Raw genomic sequence first — 22,581 nt, 5'->3', positions numbered from 1 at the left:
ACACGATCTTGTACGTAAATAAATATGCACGTATTTACGTATCAGACTGAAGTAAATTCCCTTTTTGCATTTTGAATAAGTAGCTTAAAATAGCTAATCGAGCAACTAGTTTGTTGTATCTTCTGTACTTATATATATAGACGCATATAAATACGTAACGCACTTGAACACATTAACGTAATTAGCCGCGTAACGTAGGAGAATCCTTTTTCATTAAGCTAACAGCTGGACACTCTACATGATACATCTTTATGTAAATTATATATATAACATGGACACGTTGAACTCCGTTTCAGAGAAATTACTCGGCTCATCGAGAAAGACAAAGATAACGAACGACTTGTCATATTCGTTCATACGTGTAAAAAGAAAATAAAGAAAGACAGACAGAGAGAGAAAAAGAGAGAAAGTGAGGCTCGCGTAAGAATCATTAGAAGTATGTCTCTAATAAATGCTAAATAATGTTTTTTCGCTCGAGGAGCGACGACAATCTCTGTGGCAAAGTTCTACGAACAGACCAATCGCTATCTCTACTGACAATATTCGCACTGGCAATCAGCACGTCGGTGCGAGAGGACAACGGTTTTGTTTGCGTCCGCTTCATTATACGTTGCTGTTCCTCCTTCCTCTTCTATTCGGTTCTCTCTTTCTTTCTTTCTTTCTTTCTTTCTTTCTTTCTTCTTTTTTTTTTCTTTCCACCTAGCAATGCTCGTCGTTGCTAGTGCACTAACGAGAAGAAACCTTCCTTCTGTCCGAAGTAGTAATGCGGACGTGTTCAAAGTGTCAGACATCTCTAGAGTGTTGCTACTAAGTTACCCGGACAAGTAAATAACGATAAACTGAAGAGTTAAATTCTTATCGTTTGCCATTTGTATGCAAATATACATCAATGAGACACTATTTATTTAGAAAAATATACTACACTTTTGATGAAATCTATTTCGAATAGTGACGTAGGCTAAATACCACAAAATTAGACGAGAAAGTTAAAGCTACTATTATAATAATTGAAATTTATGAAAACCTATGTATTTACATATACGACTGTCACGTGAAAACAGTATAATAAGAGAAATAAAATTATCAGAAATTGAATATAATAACGTGTAGTATGCTATATATATAATTTATTTTTAAAGAAAATAAGACAGAGAAATTTGATTACTTGACGAGTAAACGATAATGTAGAAAGAGACGAAATATATATAATCAATGTAAAAGATAAATTTCACCAAGTGAATTACCATGAATCTTAACAACAACAAGATCGTAACATCTTACGAACGTCGATATCAATGCTCTCGAACGAATAATTCTCGAAGATTATAAGCGCGTGCTCGGTTGTGTTCTAAAGGGAGGAAAAAAAATATAGAAAGGAAAACACACACAATGCTCTAGAGATTTATTGGATATCTTTCCGGCGGACCTTGTTACGCCGAAGCAAACGGAAATAGTCGAAGTACTTCGTAAGGAGCTTGGCTTCTCACGAGAAGAAACCTCTAGCCAGGACCGTTTCGTTGGTATTCGCAAATAACACGTTGCGAATAAGAGGATACGAGAGTTCTGCTTCGCAAACATTCCGAGCCTTGCACTTTCGTCGATAACCATAAAGTACGCAACCCTTTTTCTAACATTATATACAGATAGGGATACATATAATATTTTTGTTCCCCCAACAAAGTCAAAAATATAAAACAGTTTTAAATAAAAATACTTTGTTCATCAAGATTCGAAATAACGAAAATTGGGGGTTGATAAAAGTCAATGCGATTTTTTTTTAAATAATAAATAAATAACAAAATGCAGAAAATATTTATGCGCGAATACTTACATACTTACTTACGATAAATCTGAATGCATAAAGAGGATTTTTGTCGTTCGTCCCTAAGGACGAATAACCGGTGACAAGCAATTTTAAGATTGTGAGAGTGCTTGTAGAGTATTAGCGGAGGAAGGGAGGAGGAAGACGAGGAGGAAAAAGAAGTGGGTAGACGCGGACGTAGCCGATCAGCGAAACAAGTGCCTGGAAACGAATATTGTGCGCGGGCGAGGCTAACGGAGAAGGAACCCCGCGTATCATTATGATTTTTGGTGGTGGGGAAGACAGTGAAAGGAAGGGAGGGTGGGAGAGAGAGAGAGAGAAGGAAGAAGTTCGTACTCGAGTTCGTACGGATATCCGAAAGGAGTGGGAGAGAGATGAAATGAGCGTAAGGCCCATACGAAAGAGAGAAGACTGAATGCGCCACGAAGGAGATTACTCGTAGCGGGTGTCGAGGTGATCCGAGCTCCGAGCGCATGCGCGACGGCCGTGGGAACGCGCGCACCCCCCCTCCGACTCACTTTCCTTCTCCGTCCATTATCCCCTTCGCTCGATGCATCTCTCTTTCTATCTCTTTCTTCTTCTTTCTTTCTCTCCCTCTCTCTCTCCCTCGCACACGTACGGTACGCGCCCGCCGTCGGGCTCGGTTTACCCGAGGATTCCCGATCATTACCGAACAAGCACGATCCGTGAGCCCGCGGGCAAGTCGTCGTTCAACGGCTACGCAGGGGTGCTCAATAACTAGGTGATCCTACTTTTTCTTTATACATTATATACATACAAGGATTTATAATATATTTTTCATTTGTTAACATTTTTTTAACAATTTTTACAAATATTTTTATTAAATATTTATGTAAAAGTTACATTGAATCGTATAAAAGTAGTTATACGGAGAATAAGTTTATCACACGTATATTTATATATATATATACGAACAATGGTCCCCACCTTCCACTCATTCGAAGAAGAAGGCACACGATAATGCACGACGCCGTGCTCGCCGCAGGGTGCTCTCAAAAAAAAAAGCTATGTATTTTGACATGCCGCCGTAACCTTCGTCATCCATCGCCGATTCGTTCTCCCGAAGATTTTACGCTCACTGAGCTATGAAACAAAGCGGTGACGAGATGCCACCCCTTCTTCGAACCTCTTTCTCTTTCTCTTTTTCTGTCACGCTATGTATGCTTTTATGTCTTCAAATGCTTCTTTTAAATACACGTTCTAAAATGATCAACAGAATATAAATCCAAATCAAAATGATAACGTTTTATAGTCAATACATCGTTGGAAATACTAAAAGGATCTATGTATATATATATATATATGTTATTCATACATTTACATGTGCATATATAAAATAAATATCTTTGGGTACTTAATTGTATTTTTGTTTAGTAGAAATAATTTCTACTTTAAAAATTTGATATAACGAATGTATAGAATAAATATATATATATAATATTTACGAATATTAACAGTGTTGACAATTAATTTCTTTCTTAGAACTTGATGGGAGTATAACGCTACGCCTAAGCATAAAGCAAATAAGAAAGGACATTACGGTATCCTGTGCAATCTACCTAAATCACCTGATGTAGCGGGAGACGGCGGTAGACCAATAACTTCCCAAGCCGAAGCATCTTCTCTCTATGGAACAGATGGCAATGATTCTATACTAATGACACCCATCAATCCGTGGTACAGTCGTGTATCCAGAAACGATCGCTTTTATGAATACGAATGAATATAAGGACCCAACAACATGTTTGTAATAACGAAAAAAAGGAAGAGGAAAAGGGGATAAAAAAAGCACGTTAAAAGGGAAAATATGCGGGTACTTTATCCGTTATTATAAAAAGTATCGTCCTATTTATCATAATAAACTAATGGTAAATCATTAAAAGTATATTATTGTATATATGAATAGGATTTTGTTCGTCAACCATTTTGAAACTCGAATTTGGGTTTTTCATGAATTTCATTCATAATAATAATAAATGATAGATGAATAGATAATTAAAGAATCTTAATAAAGATAATTTTTTAATGTTATAAAAATGTTATCACACAAAAAAAAGAAACAAGAAATGTGAGCATCAGAAAAAAGAGAGAGAGAGAGAGAGAGAAAGAGAAAAAAAAGGGCGTGCACGTTTGAACCAAAGAAAAACATTTGCACGAATCCCAAGCGAGTTAAAGAAATCTATTGGCAGAGAGGATTTTCGAACCCTGGGTGGTTACCCCTGTAACGACTATTGTTGCTACCATTTCAGCTATAAAGTATAGTTTGAACGGAAACGCGAGACTCTACCATATACCCCTAACGAAGAGTGCCCTGTGACGGGAAGGGGTGAATGCCTATCATCATCCATCATCGTACATATGTTACCCTGTTGGACAAACCCTTCCGCACACTGTGGGTTGCAAGCATGAAAGAAGGGACTGAATCTTAAAAAAATTTCTTGAAATAACGGTCAAGCGCACGTGACTATATATATTAAATTAACCGAAAATTTATATTGGTTTAAGTCAATGTTTAACTTCCAAAGATTTATTTCGAATTATTTCAAATATCAGAGAAGAATTTAAAAGCTTTCATAAAGACAAAAAAGGATAGTAAATAATAATGGTAATTAAATATTACCAATAACTATTAATAACTTAATTTTAACATATAATATTTATAACAACTTTTCAAAGTGTACAAAATTTTTCGATAAACCTATAATATAAACTTCTTCTCACAAATTGTTTTTCTCAAAGGTAAATAATAATTCCATGAAATAACATTGTACAAAATTGATCGATAATATTCGGTAGGAAAAGACAAATCGGATTTCAATAAAAGGGTAGGTAGAAATGTAGAAATGGAAAAACAATATTGTTATTCTCAATTTGTGGAGCCCTTTTGAAGAAAAAGAAACGAGTCGATATGGCGCTCGAGAAACTATAGAAGAAAGGTCCATGGGGGTCACGTGGTCGGACACGTGACCTGTCGACGGCTCGATACACACGAGACTGTTGTATCCGTATATACGTGTATACACATATACATATATGTGTGTTGTATATGCGGAAGAGACGCAAGCACGAGCTGGACACTCGCGTGAAAACGCATAAATGCACAAGTGCACATTGTACGTATATAGGTATAGCACAGCCTCCGGCTGGTATGAATCCTTCTTCTTTCCATGGCGAGGCGAGGCGTGCGCTTATGCACGCACGTGCATGCGAAACTATGAAACGTGCTCGTCCGAAAAAGAGAGAGAACAAGAGAGAGAAAGAGGAGGGGTGCTTTCTGCTCCATTGTGCACGACCCCTCGCATCCGCTCGGCGGTTGCTTTAACTTGCCATATTGTCAAGTGCCACTGGCTAAATTTGTTATTCTATTGGATTATGGGAGGGACATATCACGAAAACTGGAAGGGGATATTTATGGGAGATCGTGCACAAAACTAAACCCTGATTGTTGGCTTATCTTTCAGAGGATACATTAAACTAAGGCTTTAACGTTCATCATTCGTTGTTGCTCTTTTATTTTTTACAAAGCTTTCTTGCAAAAGCTTATCAAAATATATATTCAGTTATATGCATTTACATTTTTTTTCTTCTTCTTCTTTTACAAGCATTTGTTTTAGTATTTATATAATGTGTATTCAATTTAAATAATCAATCTAATATATAAATAAAATAAAATATAATTTATTAATGAATTTAATATATAAGATCTCAAATACGATGTAGGATGTAGGTGTCTCCTGTCAATTTTATTTTTGGTAAGTCAAAAATTGATCGAATAACGGGACAGTAACTCTAAAATATTTTTCCCCTAACAAGAATAATAATTAACGAATTATACTCCACCCGGTAGTGTTAAATTTTCTTCTGTAAATTAAAAAATATTTATTGACGGAATACAAATGGTCATTTTTTTCTTTATAATATTTTTCTACTTTTTTTAATGCCGTAATCCAATTAAACGCTACGTAAGACATAGCAAACGTGTTTTTTCTTATTTACTTTCATTTTGATTCTCACCGATCCATTTTATATATAATCGTCTGGGGGATAATACCATGAGTTTTTAACTTTACATTTTTATTCGGTAAAGTCGCGCACACCTCTGTAAAATTGCAAATCGTAAAGCTGAAGATTCGAAGGTTTGCTCCACCTTGCGCATGGTTAAACCACTAATTAAATAATTAGTTTGTTGCATTATCTTACGAACGACTGAAATTCATTCGCCATCTACGTCAAGGCGGTTAAGCGAGTTCGATAAGTACCATAAAATAACTTCGATTACGAGCTACTCGAATCTTTTAGGTGTCCCCTTTTTTCGCTGTCCAATTTGGACGCTCTTCGCATAAACGACGACTGTATTTGTTACATGTGATATTCGTGCGTAGTGTAAATATAAAAAAAAATAAAAATAAAAATATCGATAATTTTAATAATAATACATTTCAGTTAATATGACTCTTTATAAACGAATTTTGTTCGTGTCTTGAAAAGAAAAAAAATAGAATGTGAAAGTTGAAATTTTATGCATCAAATATAATATACAATAAAGTATACATGTATAGTATAATTATACTATATAAACGTTATATTAATAATAAATATAATTAATACTTGGAAAAGATGAGGAGATACAAATTGTTCTCAGATTTTTTTCTTAGAAAATACGCAAGAGATTTTCGTTGAAAAGAGAAACAAATTAATCTCGAGTCTTGATTCGTAAGAAAATTACTTTGGACGGCCACGTATGAGCAAGCTGAGTTAACACCAGTGGACGTAGGCGTTGATGCGGCGTGTGCTCAAGATAAGAGTAAATTGAGAGAAAGAGAGAATGAAATAAGAGTAGAGAATCCAAGTAGCACTGCAAAGCCGGAAAGGTGGCTAAAGCTTAGATGACTAGAGATTAGACACAGTCGAGGTCACGAGGGCTGTAATACGTTCCGTACCGTCAATCTCGGACTTGCAATTAAACCTAATACCCTGAATATTACGGCACGTTTGAATCGCTATAAAGACACACCATCCTATAACAACAACTCGAGAAATACTTTTACATTAGATTGCAAAAGTGTAACGAAAATTACACGAATTTAATCTCAGGTACGGATGTTCATTCAAGAATTTTTTCTTTAACATTTTCTCGAGAATAAAATGCGCGTCAATCTTTATTTAACACCGATAATAAAGATGATTCTTAAATACAATGAGTAAGAATCTTTGATAGAAAAATTGTAAAATAAAAATAATTCGTAATGGAAGTAACTTGTGAAATGTAGAATAATGAAAAGTGGTTCAAGTTCGACTCGCATGGCCGAACGGTTGCTGATTACGCGAAGTTGTCTGGATACCGGTCAACAGTAAAATAATAACGATAATAAGAAAGATGAAAGAATAGCGAAGGAGGTACAACAAAGAAGGTGGTCACGTCATATAATAACGGTATATGTATAGGAGTAATGTGAAAGGAGAGAAAAGAAAGACCCAGAGAGGACAAGTTCAAAAGGGTCAAATTCGTTCGAGTTTCCATGAGAAGTCATTTTGTACGTTTTCTTTGATGAAAAAAAAAAAAAGAAAGAACACACCATTAATTGTATGCCAGACTACAGTCATTTACATTTAAAATGTATTTGTATCGGATAAAAAACGTAATCGTTTGAAAGAAGATAGATAAACAATAAAAGCATGAAAAAAGTGACCAATAGAAAAGTGAAATCTCCGATGTCTTGAATTCGAAGTAATTCAGATGCGTCTTCGGGTCACGACTGCCGATTATTACCGCTATTACCGTATCCAAGCTCATCTCCAGTCAGTTCATCGCAGTATCCCATTCCGTACCGTCCACCTCCCAAACCGGTCGCGTTCGATATTACGTCTCGTCGATATTGCGATTTAAACGAGATAGAATCGATACGATCTTTCGAAAGAATCGAACTCCGAAGTATTTTTTATTCTTCGAACGTGTCCACGATAAAGAGATTATTTAATGAAAAAAAATCTAACTAGTCTTTTATTTTATCGTCTTATTTGATGCTGCCGTTTGTTATTGTTTCCCGTCTCGTCGTCAATTATGGTTCCCAAGCAAACGAGATCGAAAAAAGAGAGAGCTCGTTCGAGATTGTCTTTAACGGAATAAGCGGAAAATCGGCAACGCCAAGCATTAGGCCACATTTCGAAGTAACGATTTACGGAGAAAAGCAGAAGGATAATTTTCCAATTATCCATGGTGATCGCGAGCCCTTCGGCACTCACGTATCGGACCGCGATCACGATACTCGGATCATGATGCGATCATGACGCGATCATGATGCGACCACGATACGAGCCAAAGTGACTATTAAGATCTACCAAAATCTGAATAACACACACGAAGTTAACTCGTTGTGTTTTATTTAAGAAAATATTTACCGGAATAATCTTTTCCCTTTTTTTTTTATACTTTTTCTAAAATTTATCGTATATATAATTATGATAATAAAAATCATATATAAATAAATATGTATATTAAGTCGTTGTATAATTCTTTTGCTTTCGTTGGAAATTGAAAAACTGTTTTTAAGATGAAAACAAATTGTTAGCAATAATGGTCAATATGTTTTTTTCAAAATTCTGAGAGTTTAAATAATTTTAAATACTATTGAAATTATGTTACGATCAAACAATATAAATTATGTATAAATCATTTGAATGTAAATATGTATATATATATATATATATATGTCATATATGATATTAATAATTTTTCTTTACAAACTTCAAACAAAAGATATAATTTCCTATTTTCAAAGAGAATTAAGGAAATATGGTTTTCCATCTTTTTCTTTCGACCATCCTCTTTTACCCTTTTCCTCTTTTCCCCCGTTTCTCATTCTTTTCGCGTGGGAGGCCGCAATACGTCCGGTTCTCTCGCCCCTTCTCCCCCCTTCTTCCTCTTGACGCCGCCTTTTGCCTTTTCGCGTATCGCTAAGCTGGCATGCAACTCTTCCTTGCAGCATTTTAACGCGTCGAAAGAACTTTTCTTTTTTTACAATTTTCTAGAGATTAATAATTCGCCAAGGAATGACGGAAGTAATAGTAGGAAATACTTTCAACTAACATTGAATTAATAATAGATGTAGTATTGTTTATAATTATCAGCGATGTTAAACAACGTTCTCCGTATGTTCGATTTTATCGTCACTTACTTGCAATGAAATTCCTCTCGTCCCGTTGACGTACAAATTCCACCATTCTTGCATGGACTCGGTGAACACGAAACGAAACCTGAAACAAATGAAACAAACATAACGTTAACATTTGGAATTTCAATTAAATCATATTTGAGAGATCATTTATAATTCAACCAAATATTACGAGGTAAAATACGATACAATTTGAAACATCTTTAATAGAAAATATTTGACAATGTTTAATTTCATACATGGCAAAAAAAAAAAAGAATTCTAAGACAATGAATTAAATGTGGTGGACAATCGTGAAGACATATGCTCATCTTTATGCAGAGAAAATAAAATATGTGCTACCCGAACCTTCACTTATCGAAGTAGCAATTAAAGTACGCTTCGAGTATATGGGAAGAAGAGTGGGAGAAAGAAAGAGGAAAAGAAAGAGAGAGAGTAGGGAAGAAGAAGAAGAAGAAGAAGAAAGTACGCACGAATCCTAAAAGAACCTTTGACACGGCACGCAAAGTGAATTTTCGTGTAACCCCTTCGAAGAAGATAGAAAGGTGTGGAATGGAAAAAGAAGAGGGAAGAAGGGTAAGTGAACCCTTTCGTATTTCGCGACTACTTTTAAAGGAGCGCGAGGACATCGTGAAAGGGCTGTAAACATGAAAGAATCCTCGAACTTGATCTTATTGTTAGATCGATGTGATTCTACTTCCGTGAAAGAAAGTACATTTTGAACAATACTTACAATAAATAAGCGAATGATAAAGAAAATGATGAATAAAAAAATATTTACGAAAACAAATAAATTAGATTTAAAGATGATTATGATTAATAAAATGTTATTTATACAAATGACGACAATTGATAATTATTAATTATGAAAATTATGGGAAAAATTTAAATTAAATAAAATACTAATTAAAATAAACAAGAATAGAAGAAACCCATTATTTAATTTATCTGATAATTTATTTTCTTTCACATTTGGTTTCTCATAAAGTTGCTTGCTAGATACTGATCTTAAAAAAAAAAAAAAAAAATAATGTAGAATATTAAATATTTCTATAAAACGATGGCGCTAGGTAACATCGAACTCGCTGCACGCGTTTTCGTTCCTATGCATCGATTAAGAGAATTTGCATGTGAGCTTTCCGTTCTGTTCTTTAGAGCACGTTTCGTGCGTATTTCTACGAGTACATCATCCTCTATCCCACTCTTTCTCCCTCTCTCTCTCTCTTTCTTTTTCTCTCTACACGATGATGTTAGCGATTCGATAAGACTCGAACTAAATCACACGCGCGGAAAGCGCGTGTTAGGAGCTCGATTAACGTAACGTATCTTCGCATAAACTTACGACGCAAGACTAATGGACACACGCCAGTGTTGCCATAATAACAACGCGGCAAATAACTGCTTAAGGGCAACGAATGAGTAAGAGAGAGAGAGAGTGCATGCGTATATGTATATATGTAAGAGAGAGAAAAAAAAGAAAGGTGGGAGGTAAGACTCGACGATCACGTTGTACTTATGTTTTATCAGGGTACACAACCCTATAGGGTCCTATACGTGTTTGTCTGCGTGACCTTCGATCCTGGAAGGCGCTAAGTGATATTCCCAACTTTTTCGAATTTACCTCTAACGATCTGAGTCAATGCTCGCGGAATAAAATACTCGCATAATCGGTTTTTTTAGCTTTAACGCCGATTTACGTGACAGATGTTAAGAGTAGTAGTAGTATGGGGAAAAGAGGAAGTTGACGATCTCGCAAAAGAGGTTCCTTTTCCATTCGTGTCTAATACGTATGTAAAGAAAGATAGTCGTGTCGTGGCTCGTTACACGCATAAATTCCCGAGTGTTATTCGAGTGGATGCTCGACAAGGATACGTTTCAATGAATCTCTTGCCCCGGTGGTTTTGATATTCGAAGCTATAGTGATTAATGGCAGAGTATATTATTAATAGCGAATGGGAAATAAGAAAAGAACGGATGGAAGGTATCGTCGTGTAATCCGACACTCATGACGTAATATATACATAAATACAAGAGATTATTATGGGTATATTGCGTGGGCGTAAAATGCGAAAAAGAGAGACTAGTTCTAAACGCTCGAAAATGTCATTGTATGTCGACGAGAACGACCAGAGTCCTTCGAGTTCGCGACACTATTGGCTTTAACCGTCGATGTAATTCACGCTTAACACAAAAGGATAAGAACAAAAAAAAGATAAATACGCTTTCGAATTTTCGTAAGTATACGCAACTCGCATTAGAAAAGAAATAATAGAGAGAGAGAGAGAGAGAGAGAAAGAGACACGTTGCCTATTTCTTTGGCAGAACTTTAAAATCGATTATGCAAGTTTTGTCACGGAACGAATCGTTTCTTGTGAATTGAATATCATTTCTTAAACCAATAGTCTTGAAATAACCTCATACAATTACAAATTACTATTAGCTCGAGAACCTTTATAGTTTGTAATAATAAAGATATACGATTTGTAACTTAATCAAATTCGATAATTGAATTTAGAAATAACATTTAAACCATTGTATAGTAACTAATAATAATAATAATAATAATAATAATAATAATAATAGTACTTTAAATAATAATTATTCAATAGTAAATAAAAATGTCTTTTAGTTAATGTTAAGTAAGTAACACGTGTTAAATTTTAATCGAGAGAAAAAAAAACTTACATTGAAAAAAATGTCTAAAGAAAAGACAAATTTATGAAGAGAAGAAAAAAAAAAGGGGAAAAAAAACAGAAATAAAAAATGATCGACAGGTGTATTATTGTGGAAATATTGTAAGAATCAACTCGAAAGAAGCAGGGAAAAGAGAGTCCAGTCGCTTTGCACGCTCGATGCCGAGTAAGGCCGATCTCAATTTATAATTCCCCGACACGTTTGTGGTCATTGAAGTCACACGACGCGACGACGACGATGGCCGCGTTGGTTCGTGACGATGGAAGTTAGCTGTGTGTTAGTGAGAAAGAGAAAGAGAAAGAAAGAAAGAAAGAAAGAAGACCACACGACGACGATTCAATCTATGTGCTCCTGTAACGAGAAGAAGAGGGAGGGCTATGCCGAGTCACGCTAACACACATAGAAATACATATATATATATACGTATATACATATATATATCGTAGAAGAAGACACTAGTTTGCGAACAACAACACAACGAAGAGGAGGACGAAATGCACGCGTCGGTTTGCCAATGTCCGCGACAAGACGGATGAGATCAGTTAAACCAAACTGCCTTCGTGACAAATCCACCGTTTCCTCTGTTGTGTGTCGTCTTCTTCGTTCGTTGTCTTTTACACGTGCTAAACACCCGTCCTATGTAATAAGTCTCGACACATGAAATTTAATTCGATTCTACGTAGGACGAATGATTTTTGTAAGATTCGTGTCAGGATTTCCGTCCGTGGGTAGTGTATATGCACTTGCTTGCTATCAAAAGGATAGATATTGATCGACGTGCAACTAACATCTCTGACAGTTTGTTTTTAATCTTTTGAGTTAACGGAAGAAATATCTTTTTTCATAAGAATCTGAGAGAGAATAAATCTATTTATATTTACGTTCTTTTTTGTAAATTATAATTCAATGAATTTGTGAGATCATGTGAAACGTTCGGTTAGAAGTGTAAAAATGTATTTTTTTCTTACCATTCTAAACCATTTACTAAAACAAGTTTTTAAATATTTGTCCATACGAGTTTTGTGAGTGATAGAGCGTGGTTATAATTATATCGCACGGGTTACGCAAATTCAGGAATATGAAAACGCACGAAAAACTGCGTCATTAAGAAAAGAGAGCGTGTCATTTAATTATGTATGCCGTACGATTAGTTGAGTGAACGCTATCTCTCTCTCCTATCCCTTTCTATTGCTCTCGCTTACTTCTATAAACTGAAAGCACACACACCCACGCCATATAATCTGCATTGTCCTGAAAAAAAAGTAGCTTTAACTGTTTCAATTCCAGAGTAAATTGCCACGGCGAGAGAGAAAGCCAACGTTGAATTTATGCCTTCCTTCCTGCTCGTCCGTAAAATTAATTTGCGCTCGCGCTAATAATGGAAGCTCTGAGCAAATTGCACCACGAAAGCAAGCGAGAATATGCCTTTTGCCTTCTGACTATTATGGTGTTTCGTTTGGTTCACAGGCGTTAAACTTTTCTATATGTATTCTTATTCTATACCACCAAATACCAACCTCTTTTTTACCACTGTTCTAATTAAAATACGCACGGTTCGTTATAATATTCTTCAACCCTATGTACATAAACGCCGTTCGTACTTTTCGATTTTATTTTAACGAGATAACGTGCACGTTAGTTAGTTTCGCTTAAAATGAATTAACAGCATCTAAGAAATCGTGTTATTAAATGAAAGTTGGACAAAAACCGAAAGCTTGCTCGTCGAGATGAAATAAGTTAATATTCCAAGATTCCCTTTCGTTTGCTCTACTTATATTCTAATTACTTTTTTATTTCTTTTTCTTCTTCTTCTTTTCGACAAAAATAAAACAATATATAGGTTTTTAATTAACAAAAAAAAATCATTTTAATTATTATAGATAAATGAAAGAAATAAATGGATCGTTTAATACAAATTTCTCCTATTTATAATATACAAATTTATGTAAATAGTTATCTATTACGATCTAATCGTTAAAAGTGAAAATCGATCGGAAATAACCATAAACGAGAATGCCTAATGTAAGACAAAAAGGAAAGAATATAAAAGGAAGTCTATAATGTGTACGCTCGCGTATTTCTAGGCCCACGCGTTCGTGTAAACACGGAGAACATCGGCAGCAAGGATTCTCTGCTAGGATCTCGAGGCATCGAACGAACGTGCGAAAACTCCATGACGCTTGCGTAAAGCGCGTTTATTCGAAGCTTACGATACCTTTAAGAAGAAAAGAGAGAGAGAGAGAGAAATAAAGGTCGGAGGAGGGGGATGGAGAGGGAAGACACGTCGTGAACGGCGAGTAACCAACCGATGAATGATTCAAGCATAGATCTAAAGAATCTCGTAGCTGGTAGAACTTTGAACACATACATATACAAACACATATTTCGACATATGCGTATGTGTATTCAACCGAGCACGTTTTACGTCATAAAGACACGCGGCGCATGAAAGCGCGCGTATTTAAACGCTCCGTTCCTTCGACCAAGCATCGCTCGTAAATTAACCAGTGAGGCAAGTTACACCAGCGAAAGAGACCGATGTTGGTAGGCCTACATTTTTTTTATAGTCCATCTACGAGAACTCTCTCGTATGCGAGCGATGTGACATTTTGATGATCGAAGAGAATAGGTTAAGGGCAATAAGCAGGACAACGAATTTTGAAGATAACGAAGACATATTCGTAATTGTCGATCATAAAGTTTCTTTATTTTTTTATTTATAATTTTACTTGCATGATATTTTTTTATGGTATTTTATTAACTGTGTTTACTATATTCAATAAAATAATATAAAATAAAATATATATTATGTGTGCGTGTAAAATTTACAAAGAAAAAGAAAGGAAGTGTTAGGACTATCTAATTGATGACATTTTACGGAAAAAAATCAATACAACATAAACGCAAACATTGAGTTCATTTGCTTATAGGATTGTCTGTTCAATTTCCTATAATTATGCGATAAACTAATATAAAAATTAAACTGTTAGATTGAATTATATTATAATAGCATGTTTGAGGACAGTTTTTGAACTTTACGTTGTTTCAATGAATATTTACAAATAAAATATAATGTATTTATGAATATATAGTTTGTGTATGAAAGGAAGAACACATTCACGAGTCACGATTCAGCACTGCTTATGTAATCGATATCTTGAAGTGGCGGTTTTGCTCGTATTATTGTATCACGATGAACGGAACGATCCACGGCTTCTTCGTTCAACTTCCGATGCGATTATTCACCTTCTTTACCTTAGAGAAAGATCACTTTTACTATTCGTGATTCAACATTTGCAAAAGGTCGTTGTTCCAGCACCTTGTCTGGGGTCAAGACTCGCAAATGTCTTGCGTGGATAGCGTAAGTTGATGTTGCCAACTCCACTTGGAGAATATCAAGATTTGTCCGCTTTCGTTTATATTACGATCTCAAGTTAGCTATCTCAACAACTCTCGAAATAATTAATGTGCGAGAAAGTATGTAAATAAAATGTAAGTTCGTCAAAAAAAGAAAAATAAAAAGGAAAAGATACATATTTTATTCAATGCAATTAGGATTATAAATAGATTTTATGGAAAAAGGACAATTAATTTATATACTTCCATGTTTTGTATTCTTACATAATCGTTCGATAAAATTAATCGATTCGCACCTATTTTCTAATAAAAAATTAATAAGAATGTTCATTAGTAACAATTACGTTAGCACGCATACGTAAGTTGGTATCTTGTTCTTTTGCAGCAATCATATATCAATGATATTTAAATTTAAAATAGCAGCACGATCAAACGATCGATTGAAAGACGTGACGATGAAAACGATTTAACGAGCCAACAAAAAGTTGATTACATCAAAGAAGTAGTACCGAAGGAGAATGATCGAGTGAGTACCATAATCGGTCGTTGGTGTTGTCTTACAAACCCTTTCAAGAAACCTTGCCAAGAGAAAAAAAAAGATAAAGAAACGATAAGAGAGACAAAATTTGTAGAATTTTACAACCGGAAGAATGATTACTGGCTTCTCGAATACGGTTTGCCAGTTTCGTATTCGTTTAAGTTTTCCCGGAACAGACATATTACGCGAAAGAATAACTTCCCCCACCTTCTCTCTCTGTTTCACCTTCTCCGCTTCACCTTCCAGCTCTCCTTTCAGTCTCTTTCGTTTCTAACCTAACCTGTATCTATCTCTCATTCTCTTCATCTTTCTTTTTCTCCGTTTCCCCTACGCCGACAATTCACTCTCATTGGCAGCTCGCCAAGAAGGAAACGTTTTAGCCTCTCTCTTTCTTATAATCTCTATACTCGTCCAACTAAATATCACTCAGGTCGATGAATGAAATTCGAATGAGTTAGAATCCGAGATTGAACAACACCTGTTGATCTTCTCCGAACTAATTATAAACTTTTCCATGCTTGCCAATGAATTCGAAGGAGTCAGCTTGCTTTTACATTTCCATTCGAATGGCCCCCATCTCTTTCGTGTGCCGATTTTATTCATTTGGATCATGATCGAGATAACGCGATTGCTTTAAAGTGCATATATATATATATATATATATATATATTGGTTTTTTTTTGTATTTGTTACTTTACATCTGCATCATGAAAAATCGATTCAACTTATGTTAGCTAAGAACAGAAACGACTAAAAAAGATGTAAAGTGAAAGGAGTGGCTGGTAGGATCTAAAAATGTTCATCATTGCGGACCAACAGGATTATGTCGAAAGGACGACGATGCAGAATCGAAATCGTTCGACGTCGTTACCTACACAGGATTCTCGGAGTTGGCTGGCTCGCTCGTATTAGCGGGCCCATTAATCACAATTACGTGAATTCAGGTCCCGTAGTCGCGCGGGAGCGCGCGCGTGTGCACCTCACCATCTCACCATCGAAAAGAAGTAGAAGAAGAAGAAGACGAAGAAGCAGAAGAAGAAAAGAACATGCTCGCAGAAAATGTACGAGTCTAAAAGCTCGATAAAAATACCGCCTACTGGGCCGATGCCCTTCCAACAAACCTTCCCTTGTCGTCATCCTCGCAGCGGGTGGATTATCATGGACCACCATGGAATTTCGATGGGACAGGAAGACCACATCGTTCAGTCGAACTCTTCTCTCTTTCTCTTTCTCTTTCTCTTTCTCTTTCTCTTTCTCTTTCACTTGATCTTCTCGTCACCGCCCTACTTACATTCCGCCCTCGTCTCCCGTTGCTTTCCCCTGCATTTCTTATGTATATATATATACGTACCATTTTCTTCGATATCATCCGAAGTTCTTAGGGTCACCGAACGATTTCAATCTGTGTTTCTTTGTCCTCAAGAATGCTTTAAAAAAAAAAGTACTTTATTTGTGTATCCAAGAAGACTATAAAATTCTATCTAATTACCTATATTTCTGTGAAATCGATTTTCTTTATATTACTTGTACCACCGTTTTATTTTAAACACAAAAAAAGAAAATAATAATAAAAAAAAAAAACAAGTCAAATCGGTTACTTAGCAATTCACTAACTCTACCCAACCGGATCTCTCTTGCTAGCATTCATTTATACATCTACACGATTGCTCTCAACACATTTTAAGGATATTACCTATACAACGAAGATTGAGATTTACTTAGTTAGAAGTGCACTCACAATCAGGGCCAGTATAAGTATGTATGCATGCACACACAAGGAAACATATTTCAGAAACGATAGTGCACACGAAAGAAAGACTGGACAGGAAATTATCCAGCGATCGGTGTGTACACGTACTTTATCTTGGACTCCCGCATTGCGCAAGAAATAGAGCTCGTTTGTGCCATATTTGGCTCGAGGGAACTCACGTTTCTAACTCCTTCGATAGAGGACTCGAATCGTCAGAGTTGCATCTCCGTAGGCACGCACCAAGTTTACGCAGCGTGCCACTAAAAGGAGAGAAAATCGCTTAGCTCGTCGTCAACGTCAACAAAACTGCGTTATACCACTTTTTCTTACTTCCTTCGAACCTACTTGGCTATATTTCGAAAGTCTCTACGACGACTCTACTTGTTTAGCCTTTATTTATTATAAATTATCTACACTCTCCCTTACTACTCCCTAACCAACCATTTTACTATCCCCATTCGATTTATTAGCACATTTCTACCACCACTTTGCTATTTTTCCTATACCACTAAAGAAGAATATCTTTCAATTGGACGATAGGTTAACGATAAAAACTCTATCGTCTGTTGGTTGCCCTTTATATACCATCCTCGAATAGATGACATTATCAAGAGACGTTTTACTTATATATTACTCGTTTCAATGTACTGGTGACTCATTGAAGTTCATTCAATACTTTCATTCATTGATTAAGAGTTTACTGTCTATGATGCATTGTTCTTTAAACAATCATTCAAAATACATATTTTAATATTTTTCAATAGAACTGTCACAAGATTATACCTATTAAATCATAACGTTTTATTTACCTTATCATTAACTTTCTTGTTTCAAATAAATTCTATTATTACATTGAAAGAATAGATAAAGAAATAGAGAAGAGAAAGAATCTCTTTCGATTTTACTCTTCACTGAGTTACCCATCTTCGGAACGACAAGGAGCCGATCGTTTTTATCTTCTCCCTTATATTTTCAACAATGTATACCCTTCCTAAGGACAGGTTTGAGGCTCGAAGAGGCACAACAAAACTCGAAGAGGATCGTATAAGGTGAGCTTTCTCGACCACGTCGAAGAGAGTTAGGTATTTGCTCTTCGTCTCTTTTCGTCCCTTTTTACTTCCCTTTTTCTCTATTTCTCCCTTTCTATCTCTCTCTCTCTTTCTCTCTCTCTTTCTCTTTGGAAGGACTTTTACGGTGTGTTCGTATATCGAACGAAAAGATTTCTCGAGATCGCGACATAACTCGAAATACTCTTTCAAGAATTCAACCACCATTGAAAACTCACGAACAAATAATATCTTCAAATACACGTTTTAAGCACACACAATGTTAACTTAATTTATCATTTAATAAATTACTTAAGACAGATACGTGAGTATTTTATTCTTACTTTGTACTTTGATTTGCGACTTTTATCTTGTCGATTTTTTAATCAACGCTCGTTCGATCGCGAATTCGGTTTTTTTCTTGTTTATTTTTCATTTTATATATATATATATTTTTTTTAAGCAACGGTATATTCCCAAAGGTCCAGTGCCGTAGTCATTTGTTAAATTATCACGAAATTTCCTTGGCAGCTCGGCATGATTGCGATTTATGGACCGGCTTCGAAATATGTTCGTTTTATTATTATTATTATTATTATTATTATTATTATTATTATTATTATTATTATTATTATTATCTTCTATGGATTCGTTAACTTCTTTTCTTCGCAAGCTCGTTTTTGAACCTATCGTATCGTTTAAAAATTAAGTTTGAAAAATATAAGACGATAATCTAAATTAATTATCTATAAAAACTTTATTTGTAAAGTAAAATTATCGACCAAGTGTGTAATTGTAATCAATTTAAGATTCGTTCGAAGGATTAGAAAAGAAAAAAGTTGAGATATATAATACGAGATTAAATGAAGAAGTTATTTGTTTCATTATATTTTGTGTTTATGACGAAATTTGTTCGATTTAAAATGTTTTATTTGAATTTTCTAACTGAGATAGCGTGACGCACGGAACGAGATTATCGGCGCATATCGTCGACTTGTATTTCGATTATAATAAGCGCAGATGCTGGAAGAAAATCCATTGGATGCGAGAGTTCTCTTCGAACGTCTGCAAGGAATGTCGGTTATTCGATACCTTCTTCGACACTCGATACGTAAGTGGTTCGAAGGCCTCGTACCGGACTTTCGTTCTTTCTTTCTTCATCCTTCTTACGCATCCTCTCTTTTTCTCTACCCACTTCGAGACCGAAATAAAGTACGATAACGAAAAAAGAATCTGTTGCAAGGTGAATCTTCACGTAATTACATTCGCATGATAAATCCATCGACAAATTATGGCTTACTTGCAAATATCGGACCTGTCTTCTGATATATATATTGGACCTGATTAAACTAATTTGTCTTAATCTCGAGTATATTTTATTACAATCTTCAAAAATATAATTGACTTATTTTTTATCATATTATTATCTACATTAATAAAAATAAACGTAATACTTATTCAAATAACAATGATAATATTTAAGTATCTTATTTAGCATCACAATTTAGCCTGTATCTATGTAATTAAATTAATACGAAATAATAAATGTCGATGAAATAATTAATAACAAATTATTTTGTAATTTTCAATTAAACAGGAAAATATAAAATTTATACTCTAATAAACTTTTAAATTATCCTACACAATACGTAATCATCCGTAAACAAATTTGATGATAACACAACTCCCTAGAACTATAAGCAAGCAACAAGTGGTTCATAGAGAGAGGGTGACTACGTAAAACACGCAACCCATTTTCTGCTTTAAGTAGAACGTAATACGATAAAGGAGAAGAAGAAGAAGAAGAAGAAGAAGAAAAAGAGAGAAAATAATGTGCACTAGTTAATCGATTGTGAGCACCTTTACTCGTAATAATAATAATCCATAAATAGAATCAATAGTAGCCATTTTAAAGCGAACACACCAATCGTATTCGCAAGTTTTCAAGTATTAGATACCTATAGTTTGTGTATGTGGTAAGTATGTATGTACTCGTCTCAACTCGGAAAGGAACGCAATTATGGTGGTCGTCGCTACGTGCCGACGATAATGGCATCTTCCTTCGATGAGCACCGTCTTCTTTGAAGACCACCGACAGCGACGCGAGAGAAGAAGTGGACAAGAAAATGTGCGGGACTCATCGGCTTTGCCCTCGAAAGAATATCACTGCGACTTTTTCGTAGACGCACGCCCATCAAACTCGATAGCGATGAACTCTCGGCGTGCCATCCGATAATGATCATTACGAAATCGCACGTTTCCGATGAGAAAAAAATGCGGAAGATATCGCATGTTTTTCAATCTAAAAGAAAATTATAAATCTATGATATACTCATTAAAAATTGTTCTTTTTTTCCTGTTTGTTTTTAAATTAATAACATTAGAAGAAAAAGTACGGGTACGTATGTATTTTAAGAGTAATTTTTCAACATAATTAAATAAATTTGAAATAATAAAGAAAATACAATGGGAATTATGGAAGATGATTTAGAACTTATTCGTAGGTCGAACTTTAGACCTACATACGAAAAGCAGCTTGGGTCCGTTTGTTACTCGTAGTGTCCCCTTGTATCCGGATGAGACCCTACGTCTCTTCTCCTCTCTCCAAAACAACCGAATATTCAACCATGGACAGGAATAACGGCGTCGAAGAAGAGCAGACCAGCGCAGGCAGCGCTTTTAAGAATCGAGCGGAGCAAACGAGAGAAAGAGAGAGAGAGAGGGAAAGAACGAAGAGACACAGGGACTCTATTGTATTATAATGGGCATTATACGGATATTCGCCTAAGTGGCTCGTACCTCCTTCCTATTGCGCAATTTATGGCCGTTCGTTAGCTGACTATACTGTTTTTAAGAGGCTGGCCCAGGACCCAGCTATACCTGTCCGCTTTGGCTGCCCACCTAACCAAACCTACGTATACTCATAGGAAAACAGCATGCCTCCTTGAGGGAGCAATTTAAGGACGGGTCCAAAAAAAAACTACTAACTCTTCTCTCTAAAACGTGTTCCTCGTAATATGAAGCTTGAAAATAACGTTATCATAGATAAATCATTTCACATGATAACATTAAGTACAATCTCGTTTTAATGCATTTATTTCTACACAAGAACATCGAAGTCATTTTATTTATATACTTTCATTTTATGACAAATCTTTATTTATCCGCATAAAAATGAAAATATAAGTGTATAAAAACAATAAGTCTTTTTTTAATTATAAATTTCATCAAAGGATAGATTTTCAATCAATTGTCACATTGCACTGTTCGTCCAATACGAATATCTACGCATAATGACTGTACAACTTGGAGCAGAAGAAAAAGAAAAAAGGAAGGTAGAAGTAAGAAAAGATTGAATATCCTTCGAAGATTCCAATAGAAGGAAACGAAATAAAATGGCATCTAGATCCTAGCTGGTTTTCGCTTCGTAGGGGAAGGAAAAAAAGATTCCGCGGTCAATCGAGAGGGAGAAAAGGTTCGCAGCTGTTCTCTCTTCGATAATATCGATTCCTTCGCGTGCGACGAAGGCACGGCAAGCGTGGATGTTCTTAGTTTGTACAGCACTGCTATAAAGAGAGAGAAAGAGAGAGAGAGAGAGAGACAAAGTTGGGGCCCCGTGCGTAGAGAGGCCTGCAGGACGAATGGAAGGAACATCTGCCGGTACCCGGCAAGCAAGCCCCTTCTCCAAACACCATAACCACCACCATCGCCATTTTTCCACCACCACCAGCACCACCACCAACATCACCACCATCGTCACCCTGCACCACATTATATGCTGGACTCCAGCGTCTCTCTGCTATATACTAACCGCATCACTGACATCGACTACGACATATAACTCCTGCGAGCAAGACACTAACCTTTTTTCCCCCCCTCTAGGTTTTTATATGCTTTTTATTTTACATGGAACAAGGTCGACGTATCTCTCCTATATGCTATATATATAAATATATACACATTAGAGTGCGAAAAGAAAAGGAATTTACTAAAAGGATTGTCCTTTAGTTTCTCGCGCGCTGTGTCGTTGTCCCCTGTGTTTCTATGGATACTCGTAGGCGGTGTGAAAAAAAAAGGGGGATACATCGACTGAACCATAAGCCAGGCAGGCACACGCTTTGGATTTTATGACTTGAGAGAAAGTGAGAGAGAGAGAGACAGAGAAAACGCGTTAGTTGTTC

The 22,581-nt window shown here is 35.7% G+C and overlaps 1 protein-coding gene across 2 annotated transcripts in view; it reads right to left on the bottom strand.

The window, feature by feature from the left end:
• N (neurogenic locus Notch protein) overlaps positions 1 to 22,581 on the bottom strand; it is a 174,156-nt gene that overhangs the window by 133,413 nt on the left and 18,162 nt on the right. For both annotated transcript variants that reach the window (XM_089178337.1, XM_089178338.1), the window contains exon 2: positions 9,019 to 9,097. In XM_089178337.1, coding sequence (XP_089034463.1) covers positions 9,019 to 9,097 — 79 coding nt within the window. The remainder of the gene's footprint in view (positions 1 to 9,018; positions 9,098 to 22,581) is intronic.

Source organism: Polistes dominula, unplaced genomic scaffold (genome assembly GCF_049000335.1).
Source record: "Polistes dominula isolate Pdom_NZ unplaced genomic scaffold, Pdom_raw_medaka contig_77, whole genome shotgun sequence".
Classification (NCBI taxonomy): Eukaryota; Metazoa; Arthropoda; class Insecta; order Hymenoptera; family Vespidae; genus Polistes; species Polistes dominula.
This window is presented reverse-complemented; position numbering and strand designations above follow the sequence as displayed.